The sequence below is a fragment of the Vidua macroura genome, chromosome Z, assembly GCF_024509145.1.
Source record: "Vidua macroura isolate BioBank_ID:100142 chromosome Z, ASM2450914v1, whole genome shotgun sequence".
In the NCBI taxonomy this organism is placed as follows: Eukaryota; Metazoa; Chordata; class Aves; order Passeriformes; family Viduidae; genus Vidua; species Vidua macroura.
The window spans coordinates 72002826-72014950 of NC_071611.1; the positions used below are offsets into that span (position 1 = coordinate 72002826).

General features: G+C 41.1%; 2 protein-coding genes across 2 annotated transcripts in view; one reads left to right on the forward strand and one right to left on the reverse strand.

Moving 5' to 3' along the window:
* The window catches only part of MCC (MCC regulator of WNT signaling pathway), a 189553-nt gene extending 183057 nt beyond the window's left edge, over positions 1-6496 (reverse strand). The window contains 1 exon segment of the mRNA XM_054004021.1: positions 6346-6496. Within this exon segment, the coding sequence (XP_053859996.1) occupies positions 6346-6496 (151 nt within the window).
* Positions 6324-12125, forward strand: part of LOC128822328 (3'-5' RNA helicase YTHDC2-like) — a 30891-nt gene continuing 25089 nt past the window's right edge. Inside the window, exons 1-5 of the mRNA XM_054004023.1 lie at positions 6324-6669; positions 7314-7404; positions 7776-7969; positions 9582-9781; positions 10361-10527. Coding sequence (XP_053859998.1) covers positions 6495-6669; positions 7314-7404; positions 7776-7969; positions 9582-9781; positions 10361-10527 — 827 coding nt within the window. The 5' untranslated portion in view covers positions 6324-6494. The remainder of the gene's footprint in view (positions 6670-7313; positions 7405-7775; positions 7970-9581; positions 9782-10360; positions 10528-12125) is intronic.

Genomic DNA, 12125 nt, shown 5'->3' on the forward strand with positions numbered 1-12125 from the left:
GGATTAATGAATATATAAATCCAGCAAAGTTATTACACTTGTTGCACAGTGCCTTTAAAGTACATTAACTGATGGCAACAGTTCTAATTGTTAATATTTATTGTACCTTGATTACGTAAGTCATTACAAGGTAAAGAGTTCCTCTGGCATTTTATTAACTAAAACTGCTTGCAAGTTAAGCATGCATACACTCACTGGTCTCATATGGTCTCAGTCTCTGCAGATTTCCAAATTACATCGCTCACATTAGTTCTTGCTAGATGACCAGGGCACTGTAGTATGGAGCCAACACACTTCCATACTCTTCCAAGGCATTTAAAGCAGAAAATATTGCACCTATCCTTTCAGATGCTATCTGCTAAGCCTCACAGTTGGCCAGTTCTCACAATTTTTAAACTAAGCCTCACAGTTGGCCAGTTCTCACAATTTTTAAACTAATCTCCCACTTCTCGTCTAATCTAGATAACACTTTATCTTTTGTTCTCATCTTAGATGCATGCTTCACACACTAGCTTTCTTTCTGGATCAGAAATTCACCCATTCCTTATCTTCTCCCTGCTCATTGTGAATAATTTTTGGTTTGGTTGAATTGATTTTTTTCCTGCTATCTTTTCCTTCTGGGCATCAGCTGTAGTTAACTTTTTTTGCATTTGTACCAGTCCCAAGAAAACCTGGTGCAGTGGTTTCTGACTTTCCCTGATAACAAAGCAAAGAATGTGAATTGCAGATGGCAAAACCCCCACATTTAAAAGACAAACTATGCTGTGCAGCAGAAAGTACAATTCCGCCTGAAGCATCCCTGGTGTGAGGGGTATGTGGTGCCTAGAGAGTTGTGAGGAGGGCAAGGAGTGAGAGTTCTGTACTGCTGTGAGTAGCAAAATAGATTTGATATTTCTCAAAATAAATATTTAAAAGTTTGTATGTTTTCTGTTTAAGACTGGGGGTTTTAACTGTCAATCCGTTGGGTATTTCTCTTCTTATGCAAGTTAAATAAATCTTCCGTTTTTCAATATAATTTATAATGCACAATATAAATTTTTCCATAATGCCCTGATTTCTAAATTCAAATAAGCATATACAAGACACTCAATGCCAACGTTAATAACAATGCTGTAGCACTACTAGCTGCACTTAATCTCCAACATTGATATACCCAAAATCAGACATCTCTGAAAGATGACCAGGAGACACCTGATTTCCAGGGATGCTGGACTTTTCAGAGTTTTCACCAAATCAACAGGACACCTAAGTTCTTGTGATCTCTGAAAGTCAAGTCTACCTGAAATCAGATGTTGAACAATAGAAAAAGAAAAGCACTGTAAACCTCTCCAAATTTACCTAGAAGTGGTTTTGCAGTAGAAAACTGCTTAAGTCACTGCATAAAAAGATGCCAAATGACCAAAATCAACTGACCAAAAAAATGGAAGAACTTCCTTCTAGCTAACATTCAGCCCTAGCATTTTCAATTAACCTCTTTCAAAACCCACTAACAAAACAATAAGTTAATTTGCAAGCAGAAGTTTTAATTTAGTAATATTCCTTTGAGCAAGGTAGCCAGGGTGTGCAATGCAGAACTTTCTCAGCATCCAGAGCCCAACTGTCCAGAATACCATCTCTTTCAATTTCCTAAATACTACATCCAGCCCTTTTCACACACTTGCTAAAAAGTTCCCTGTTGCTCCATGAGGTTCTCGGTTAATAGACATGTCAGTGTTATCCGAGTGACACTGTCACCCAGCACAGATGGGTTCTCTTGGGGATATTGGCAGAGTGAGGATAGCACTAAACCATAGGTACAATTCAAACTTTGTTTTCTTAACAGGATGTTATGATTGATACAGAAGAGAATTTATTATTAGAATGGCACAGGATTTCTACAAGCAGAGTCAACATAGTACAATCTGTAACTAGGACGGTAGGGAATTTATAATACAATTTAACTTATAATTTCTCATCACCTGAATCTCTGCAGCTGAGGTCAGATCCCAATCCATGGTTTGTTGTATCAGTATTACAATGACAATCTCGAGGGGCTGGGGAGCCAGAAGTTGCAGGGGCTGCCTGGGAAGTCAGAGCAGGGCCTGGCAGCCAGGACCACCCAGCCATGGCAGCCAGATCAGCCCAGGGTATCAGACACTTCCCTGGGACAACAAAGGGCAGACTGGGACATGGGACCAGGGTGGAGCTGGCTTGGCCACCAGGCACTCACATAACGTGACTTTGCACACGTATCTCAAGCTACTAAGATGCAGGTATGCTCAGATCTGAATCTGTGCCTAGCCTACATAAAGCATGCCCAGGTAATATAAGGGCTAAAAATAGAAGTAACTTCCTATGTAAACATGCTTCTTTTTTTTTTTTTTTTTTTTTTTTTTTTTTTTTTGGAAATGAAATTAAAAACATAATTTATTTTCTATAATGCAACTTACAAACCACATATTTTTTGATGTTGCTGTAAGATAGATGGGAGAGTTAGGTATTCTAATTGCTGCCACTGCTTAGGTATTCAGACTGAAGATTTTTATGTACACTATGATCAAAAGCAATGCCTGATGGTGTCAAAGGAGAGATTATACCGTGTTTCAGTTGGCTTCAGATAAAGACCATCTTTGTTTACTGACCTTCATTGTAAAAAGATTTTTAAGATTTTAAAGATTTTAAGTAACAGACATATAATGTGAGTTCTAATTAATGTTATATAAAACATCACTGTGTACAGCAAACTGCATCTGCTGCCAACAGAGTAATGGTTTAGCTAGGAAATTGCTAGTTAAATTCTCATCAAAATCTTGTGTCTGAAGTCAGTGTATTACCCTCTTCACATTAGTTTGTTTAGATCCACTTCTCATCACAGATCTATGATTTAAAGCTCCATCTAGAAATATAAGTCTTGTGCAGCCTTTGCTGTGGAATTCTTAGCAAGTAGAGCTGTTTGAAAACTCTTACAACAGTATATTCAAAAGAATTTTTTTTTTCAATCTAGGATTAAAATACTTTAGAGAGAATATTAATTTTTAGATAGAATATTAATGCCTCTTTTGAGAAGCTTCCTAATAATTTTTCACCTTTATAAATGCTCAACCACCTTGTAAAACTGTTCTGAAAAGTGTACTTTTTTGTGATGATGATGATTAATAGAAATGAGAACAGATTTGCCCCTTTTTCCAAAAATATCCTAAACTGCTCTCCTAATCAGACAGGTTCCTATTCCTGGATCTTACATAAGGATCCACATTTTGGATACAGAAAGTTAGAAGTTCATTTCCTCATTTCCTGTATATACATGTAAACAAAGATATTGAATAGTCCCACTATTTTTTTGCCAAAGTATGTTATTTGAAGCTGTATTTCTGTTAACAAAATACCACTTTGGTCAAAAAAAGTGGGGGCACATGTAAAGATAAATGGTCTTTTTGTAGACTGTGACTAGGAAGTAACCTCAAAACCTTTTGCTGCAAGCTACTGATGACTGCGATAGGTACATGTGTTCTGTGCTCCAGAAAATTTCTGCAACATAGGTTTTATTTTCATCAAAATATTTCAGTGAAACAGTATTCTAGTAGGAAATTACATTCTGGATAAATTAATCTCCCTAGGGAGCACATCAGTTCCCGTTTCAGCAAAGACACAAGCACATGAATGACGGGGATGAAATCCTTCTGCCTTCAGTCGGCTCCTAAGCTCACAAGACATGGGATCCCTGCAGTTTTCATGCTGCCTTGATAACATGTTGTAGACACAGAAAGATCTGCTAGCACAGGATCATTCAACTCTCCCTCCTGTCCTCTGTCATTTGCTCACCCTGGAAACTAGAGTTTCTCAATTTAGGAGTGAGGAGTAGTGGAGAAAGCTGTGGGAAGACCTGGGGCATATCTGACCCTGTTGGGAATCACGCTCTTCCCAGCCTTCGTCCTGGAGTCGTTGCTGAACTCTCTGGATGCCTTGAGGGCACTGAAGGGTTGCGGCTCAGTTCAGTTCAGCAGTGATGTGGGAAATGGATTTGTAGAGACAAAGACCAAGTTCTGCACTGTGGCAAGTGAGCACCTGAGAGAGGTTGTTTTACAAGGACAGAACTGATCAAAAGGCTTTTTCCTTGATGTCTCAAAAATCAATAAGAACTGAAGTAAGGGAAGTGGAAAAGACAGAGGAGTAAGGAATGATGTGTCAGTAGATGATAGGAGAGGTTCCAGAAATGGGGCAGAGGCAATCACCCGCATCCGCAGCCAAAGGTCTGGGGAACTATCAATGGATCAGTGTATCCAGGAGTGTGCAGTAGAGCAAGAAATGCCCATTTTCACTGCAGTTAATTTATTAAACAAATATCTCTCAATAGAATTTGACATCAGTCTTACTTCCCTAAATGTGTATAAATACATAACTTACTTCATGGCAACATTAATGATCACAGCAGCCAACAGCTGTCTGCTTACAAATTTACTATAATGCTTAAACCCCTACATACTGGAATTCCTTTTTTTTTTTTTTTTTTTTTTTTTTGTCAAATAATCAAGGAACTGAAAAGAGAACTAAATCTTGTGCTCTTTCATTAACTTGGTCTTGAAGAATTGGCTCACCAGTGATCCTTGCATCATATTTCAACAGCTAAGAAGTCTTACAGAACTTAACATCTTTAAAAAATCCCAAACAAACAAAAACCAGAAAGACTAATTATTTTGCAGTCAAACCTGACACAATCTAACACAGTACAGAATGGATAATACTGTTTCACTAACTTCCTTTGCAGTTCTTTTTCTGGTAGAACTGGCATCTTTTGTGGAACATAAGAGTGTTTATAAGAGAGAAAATGTTCTGCAAACTGAAAAGAAGTCAGCAAAAGTGCCTCTAGGGAGGGTAAAATAAGAATACCTAATTGTATTTAAACATGCAGATGTATTTTTGCATAAAACTGTGCTGCTTCTTAATTCTTCTTATAAAAAATACATGGGTATTTGGACATATGTTAATACGAGGAAATAAATCTTATTCCAGGGGTTATTTGTTTCAAGTCAACATTAGCCAGAAGGTATTTCTGAGGCCAATCATGAAAATGGAATTTTTAAATACTTACAGATTGTTATTTTTAATATGAAAAACCACAGCTAGTGATTTTTATTAAGAGAATACGTATAAAGAATAAAACCTCCATGTCTAAGAGCCTGGGAAAGCACAATTCTTTGCTTATTCATATTCTGAGTGCAGACTGCAACTCAGTATTTAGCAGGGCTGCAGCAGGCAGTGCATGCCTGACCACACTCTCCTCTTTTTTCACTCTTCTAATAGCATTGGACAGTCAAAAAAGCAGTGAAAGAAGAAGGGCATGTATTAAGGAATTTGTTATGCAGGATGCACTCAGGCTTGACGCCAGTCTCAGCCATATAGATGAGACTTAACCCAACAGTTAGTTATCTCTGTGCCCTGCTGTATTTACAGGATTGCAAACTGAGAGCAGAATTGAACCTGAGGAATCATTTTTCAGAATCATGGGGCTTTTTGTCTATAGGAAGGCAAGATGATGCTGTTAAGAGGCAAAAACTGTTAAGAGATCTGGGCTCATAATTAAAGATTTCTGATGTGACTCTTTCAAATTAGTTATGAACTCTCATTTTGTACTGTTGATACCAAGGATGATAAGAGGAATGCTCATCTTATTCAGCTGAAGTGTTTAATTTTCCATAATAACTGTGATCTGCTTTGCGGTGGCAGTACTGAATGTCACAAAAACAGCTATGAGGACCTAGCATTATGTACTTTGATTGAAGATACACAGTCAGATAGCTGAACTGAAAACTGAAAAAAATTTAAAAATAACCTTAGAACAGATCAATTGTTCCGCTCCAGTGTGATCTCTCAGTGCAGAATTATGCTGAAGTTAGTCTTGTAAAAGCTTTGGTAGAGGTGGCTTAAGAGCTGTTTTTCAGTCAGCTGCATCAGACAGTGAGTGTTTATCTTCTATTTATTTAATTGCTCACTTCAGTTCACAACTGAGGATGTTTGTTCAAACGGAGGAGTAGTTTGTTCTTCTTCCAAGTACTCTCCTTCTGACCGATGATGTTTCCAAAGCAGCAGCCTTCAATCCCGAGCCCTGTGTCAAGCCCAAGAGGATTGGGTTTAGTTTCTACCTCGTGTCCTCAGCGTGGAGTCAAAGGACAGCAGGAAAAGACGATCCAAAACCAAGGGCAAGTAACACTTTACAGAGTGAGGAGGCCGAGGGCCGAGATGACCCTCGCCACAGCTACGTTTAATACCATGAATTAAAGCACGTAATTTATGACCGGACAGGGCACCAGTGCCACGTTTTGGCCACAGCCATACACATACCTCGGTACTAGGCAGGCTTGGCCCTACCGTCGGGAAAAGAGCCAATTTCCTTCCCTTCGGGCCGACGGGGCTGTGGGTGACTCCACGCAGGCCCCGCCCGCCGCCAGCGCCGCCCCTCGGGCCGAGCAGCTGCGGCCCCCGATCCGTGTGGGGCCGTGTGGGGCCGTGTCGGGGCCATGTCGCGACACAGGCGGGTTCTGCGGCGGCAGCCCGGCGGGGCTGCGGGGGACTGGGCTGCCGGCGCCGCGGGGCGCGCCCGGGCCGAGGCCCTCAGGGAGGTCGGCGTGGACGAGGTGGTGGAAATGGCGGTGCAGCTCGCCCTGGAGCGGTTCCGGAGCGGGGACGAGGCGGGTGCGCGGCACAGCCCGGCCCGGGGGCAGCCTGCGGCTGTTGGGAGGGCGCTGGCAGCGGGTCAGGGAGGGGATCCTGCCCCTCTGCCCGGCCCTAGTGAGGCACGGCTGGGGTGCTGTGTCCGGCTCTGGGCTCCCCAGCACAGAGACAGGGAGCCACTGCAGGGGTCCGGCAGAGACCACCGAGATGAGATGAGAGGTCTGGAGCATCTCTTATCAGGAGAGGTGTGGGAGTTGGTCCTGTTAAGCCTAGAGGAGACCGAGAGGGGATCTCACTAATGCATATGAAGATCTTCAAGATGAGTCCCAGGAAGGCGGTGCAGACTTTTTGGTGACAGGACAAGGAGCAGTGGCCATAACTTAAAACACAAGAAGTTCCACCTGAACATGAGGGAGAACTTCTTTCCTTTGAGAGTGGCAGAGCACTGAAACTGCTGCCCAGGGAAAGTGCTGAGTTTGCCCCTCTGGAGACATCCCAAACCCTAGATGTGTTCCTCTGTCAGCTGCTCCAGGTGACCCTGCAGGGGGTTGCACTGGCTGGTCTCCCTTCCAATCCTAGCAATTCTGTGGTTCTGTAACACTGAGTTGTCAAGATTAGTGCCTGTTGCATTGTTACTGTTTTCTCATTATTATTTATCATTCTAGAGATGGAATTTCCTTCTAGTTTCACTAGTACTGAAAGAGCATTTGTTCACCGTCTCTGTCAGTCTCTTGGACTGGTATCTAAAAGCAAAGGGTGAGTCAGGGTACAATTTTCAGTTTTTTGGTGCAGACCAATAGAATTTCAAGACTAATGATAACCTGACTGATGTTTTCAACATACTCAACTGTGTTGCAAGGAATAGTATTAGAGAAAAAAGTGTAAAAGAGAAATGAGCATCTGTGTTCGTTGCTGTATGCATGCTTGGAAAAGCTTGTGACATGCCTTTTGGGACAGCTTGCTTTTATACTTTGTGGATTTAATGGCTCCATTAAAAAAGCTTCTCACTGTGATTTCTGGTTTTTTTTTCCCAAAGATTTTGCATAGCATCTCCTACCTTGACAGATCAAAGTCAACCTAGAGTAGGTTCCTTTTTCCTAAAGTATGTTTTCTTCTCCCGCCGACAGAAAAGGAGCCAATCGCTACCTGACTGTAAGGAAGAAGGATGTATCAGAGGCACACGCAGGCATGACTTGTGGCTTGGCTCTCCGTACGAAACACGCTGTTCGGAGTCTGATTCAGCGCTTTCCCGTCACAAATAAGGAAGGCACGGAACTCCTGCCAAGGACAGAGCGAGGAAATGCCTGTGCTGTTGAATCTGGTACGTTGGGCGTGTGTTCTGCTTTGGACTTGTCCATCGCCACCACTTGGAAAAACCACCTGCAGCCCAAAGACAAAAGAAACCTCTTTGTGTTCTGTCCCCTCTCGTGTCCTAACAGACACCTTCTTGCAAACACATTAATTTTCCTTACTTTTAAGGTCTTTTGGAACTGGTGCTGTGAGGAACTTGGGAAGTCATATCATGCACATGGTGATGTCCACCTTGTGTTGTGTTACTTTAGAATCTTTGAGGCAGTTCCAGCCAAACCTTTTTGGAAGCACATTTTGAAATGTGGCTCCATAAAAGTTCTGTGAGGTGGGATTGAAGAGTCAGTGTTCCCCTGCTGCTGTAAGAACACCCATATGAGAAAATGAAGTTGTCTGTTCTGCTTGTAGAAATTAATGTCCTTGATAAATGAAGAATTTGAATTTTTATTTCTTCATCTCTACAAAATAGATTTGGTCCTTAAGAGACTACTGTCCAGACTTCTTGATTTCTTGAATATGGAAGAGTTCACTGAAAGACAAACTTCTGATAAAATGTTGGGGTTTTTTTAAAAAAAAAGAAAGGTTTTAATCTAGATTATTGCTTTAGCAGCTACAAGTGGAAGAGTTACAGTGTGTTTCTGTGTGCAGAGATGGGTGTAGTGAACAGAAAACACTTGTACCAATATGCCTTGTTTAATGGCATGGTTCTGATAGGTGGTGTCTGTTCTTGAAGTGCTTCCTTTGCTATTATTTCCAATTGTTTCAGTTGTTTAATAGGATTGTTTAATGAACAGAGGGAAGCTATAATGCAAGGACTGAAATGCAATGTCTTAGGAATGTAAGGGATACGTTAATGAGCAGTGTAATATTTGCCTTTCTCCGCATCTCAAGAATGTATTTTTAGTTCTCCCGATCTCTTAGTCTGTGTTTGTCTTGGTACAACAGAGGTTGAAATTTAGTATATGAATCTGTTACTGACATTACATATGTATCATTGAGTTTACAGCAAGCTTTTCATTCTTCTGGAAAATAATTCTCAAGGAATTAGAGAGTAGCACTTGCAATGATGGATGTGAAGTAGCTGCCTCAGAAGATGTGCCCGTTTGTTGGCTACTTATGCACTGCTTTGTAACACATCACACTGCTGTGTGGGGGCCAGGACTCTTGATACAGCATGCTTGCATTAGTATGATTTCAGGCAAAGGCGTGGAATAGCTTCAAGGTTTACCCCTGGAAGTGTGTATTTCTAGGGAGAACTGCAGGTGTGAAATGTGGGCGCAGATACAAGGGCCACCAAAACACACCGGGCTGTGTTCTCTGGTTTAGTTTCTGTTTCTCCTTTTGCTCTTTGTGGGCTTTTTTGACTTGGAGCAATGCTCTGGAAGAGTCTGGTTTTGTTCAAAATAGCTATGAAAGTAATAACTGTTTTGAAAGAGATTTATTTCAAGCACTGCAGGAGGACATGTTGCTATAAATATGACTTCTAAATGTGTGTGGGTTTGTCACTTTACCCACAGGGATGCATCAAAAGTCAGCAATGTTAATTTTTCAGTACAGTTTTTGAGCAGTGTTTTTGTGACCTTCCTCTGTATCTGCATAAATAAACTTTTACCTTGTCTTCACAGAAAACAAAGAAGTAAACAAGATAACTTTTCGACTTAATGATGGTATCCCCCAGGTCCCAGTGAAAAGAGGGGAATCAGAGTTTGATTCCTTCAGGCAGTCACTACCAGTTCTTGAGAAACAGGAAGAAATTGTCCAAATAATAAAGGACAATAAAATTGTTTTGATCATAGGAGAGACTGGATCAGGAAAAACTACGCAAGTATGTTTCTTCAATTAAATAAAAACTAGAACAGTATTTATGACAATTGTGTAATATTTGTGATACGGGATATTTTGATGCTATTGTAAGGCTTTTCTTTTCCTGTATGATTGAAAATCTTGTTCCAATTCACTTTCTTTTGAAACACTAAGCCAGTAGATAGGTACTAAAAGCATAAATGATTCCTCACAATTTTCTGGTAGATACAATTTTTTCATTAAAATAATACAGAATATTGAAGGGAAAGTAGCTGTGATGTTTGTATAGCCCTTTTTCTTCTAAGGTAGTTCTGTTCTTAGTACCCAGAGTGTTTTTTGTGTTAGAATGAGAGATTATCTACAGGAGTTTTATTTTAGATTTCTCTGAAGCAGGAGGGAGACACTGCGAGTTTTTTCTTAAAAAAAGCCTAAAGAGGTTATACTTAGAAATTTATTTTCCACTGCTTCGGGTATGCTTGCCATGATAATCCTAATGAAAAGTCTTTTGCAATGTGTAATACTGAGATGCAGTTAAATTGTTTCCCTGTGCTAACAAAGCTGTGGCTGTCTCAAAAAGTAAATTTGAACCACTTCTTTACAGATCCCTCAATTTATCCTTGATGACTGCTACAAGAATGGAACTGCCTGTCGTGTGTTCTGTACTCAGCCCAGACGTTTAGCAGCTGTTGCTGTGGCTGAAAGAGTGGCAGCAGAAAGAAGAGAGAAGATTGGCCAGACAATTGGTTACCAGATCCGGTTAGAAAGCAGGTCCTAATGGTATTTCTGAGTGCCAGTTGATCTTGTGTTGGTCTTGTGCATCTTGTGCACAGGTAAACTGCAGTGTGTTTGGGTTGCAGCCTCCCAGGTGGGATATGTTACTGCAGGTAAGGAATACGTAAGAGGGAAAAGGATGGCTTTCTTGCTGTGTTTTGCAGTTTCATGTAGTAGGTTGTCTTATAGAACTGAATCTCAGGTATTTTCTGTTGACTTCTGCGGAGTGTATGCATGGAAATCCTTGTCTGGTTTTCAGATCAAGTCTACACTTTCTTTTCCCCCCTCTCTACTTGTAACAAGTGTGGATCCAAAAGTTCCGCAAGCTTTGAAGGTAGGTGTGAAAAGCAGCGTGCTGTAAGAAATGTTATGTAGTGTGAGTTGATAGGAGTCATAAAAGGGAAAACAACAAAATTGGAAAGTGACTGATGGAGATGAGCATTATTTATCAGTCTAGTTTGGGCTAAATTTACTCTTCTTCAGCTTCTGTGTTTAAAACATGAAGTGAAGTAAAAGCAGAGATTTCAGTACCACTTGATGAATTTGTCTGTAAAGCAGAGCATGAATGGATTGTGTGGGGTTTTTACATCTTTGCACCGTGTAGCCAAATGACATTTCAGGGAAGGAAGGGCCAGCAGTTGGGATATGAGTGACCAGAAGATGGCAAAAGGTTGTGTTGCTTGAGTGAACAAAGATAACACACAGCTGATGAAAATGAATGCGCTTGAGCAACAAAGCTGCAGTAAGAATTCAAATGTGTGTACGAAAGCTCACAAGGATATAAAGAGATTAGAAGAGCTGGTGAAGATGTATCACAAATCAGCTGGATAATTAATATATGGAAGTACTATGCTGGCAGAAGAAGAGCAAAGTCAGGTGAAAATGGAAGAATTGCTGGAAGCAGTGCAGGAAATCCAGCTTGAGAGGAATCAATACAATTGCTGCAGAGAAACACTAAAAGGGAGAAATAACAATATTTTGAGCTGTGGACAAAAAAAATCTGGAATGGAGATGTTTAGAGGTGTTTATAGTAACACAGAAGTATAATTTTTAAGGTTTTCTGAACTGTCTTCCAGAGAAGAGCTGTAGAGTACAGTAGAAAGGAACTTTTCAGCTCCTTGAGGATGGCAGTACCAGAGGGCGTAGTGACAATTGCTGTTTTTATTGGGACAGCTTCTCTCAGTATAGAATTGTAACATTTTAGTAGTTTGACCCTCTGAAGGAGCAGAGGATCAAGCAGATGACTTTGTGATTTAGTCAGCTGTACTGTATTGTGTCCTCAAGGCAAGGCTTTGGGAGCTGTGGGGAGGCTTCTGTGAGGAGGTGCCAGAAGCCTCTCCCGTGTGTGACAGAGCCGGTGCCAGCCAAGACAGACCTGCCTGTGGCCGAGGCTGAGCCCATCTGTGATGGTGGCAGTGCCTCTGGGACAGTGGGGAACAGGGGAGGAAAACCTGCACAACAGAGGCAGCAGTTCAAGAAGAGCAGTGAGAGCATGCAGAATTTCTTCACGCTTCTCTTTTACTTCCTTATTTATTAAAATCTGAATCTTATTGTTTCAATTAATCTGTGGTCCAAAGTTTTGGGGTGCAAGCACT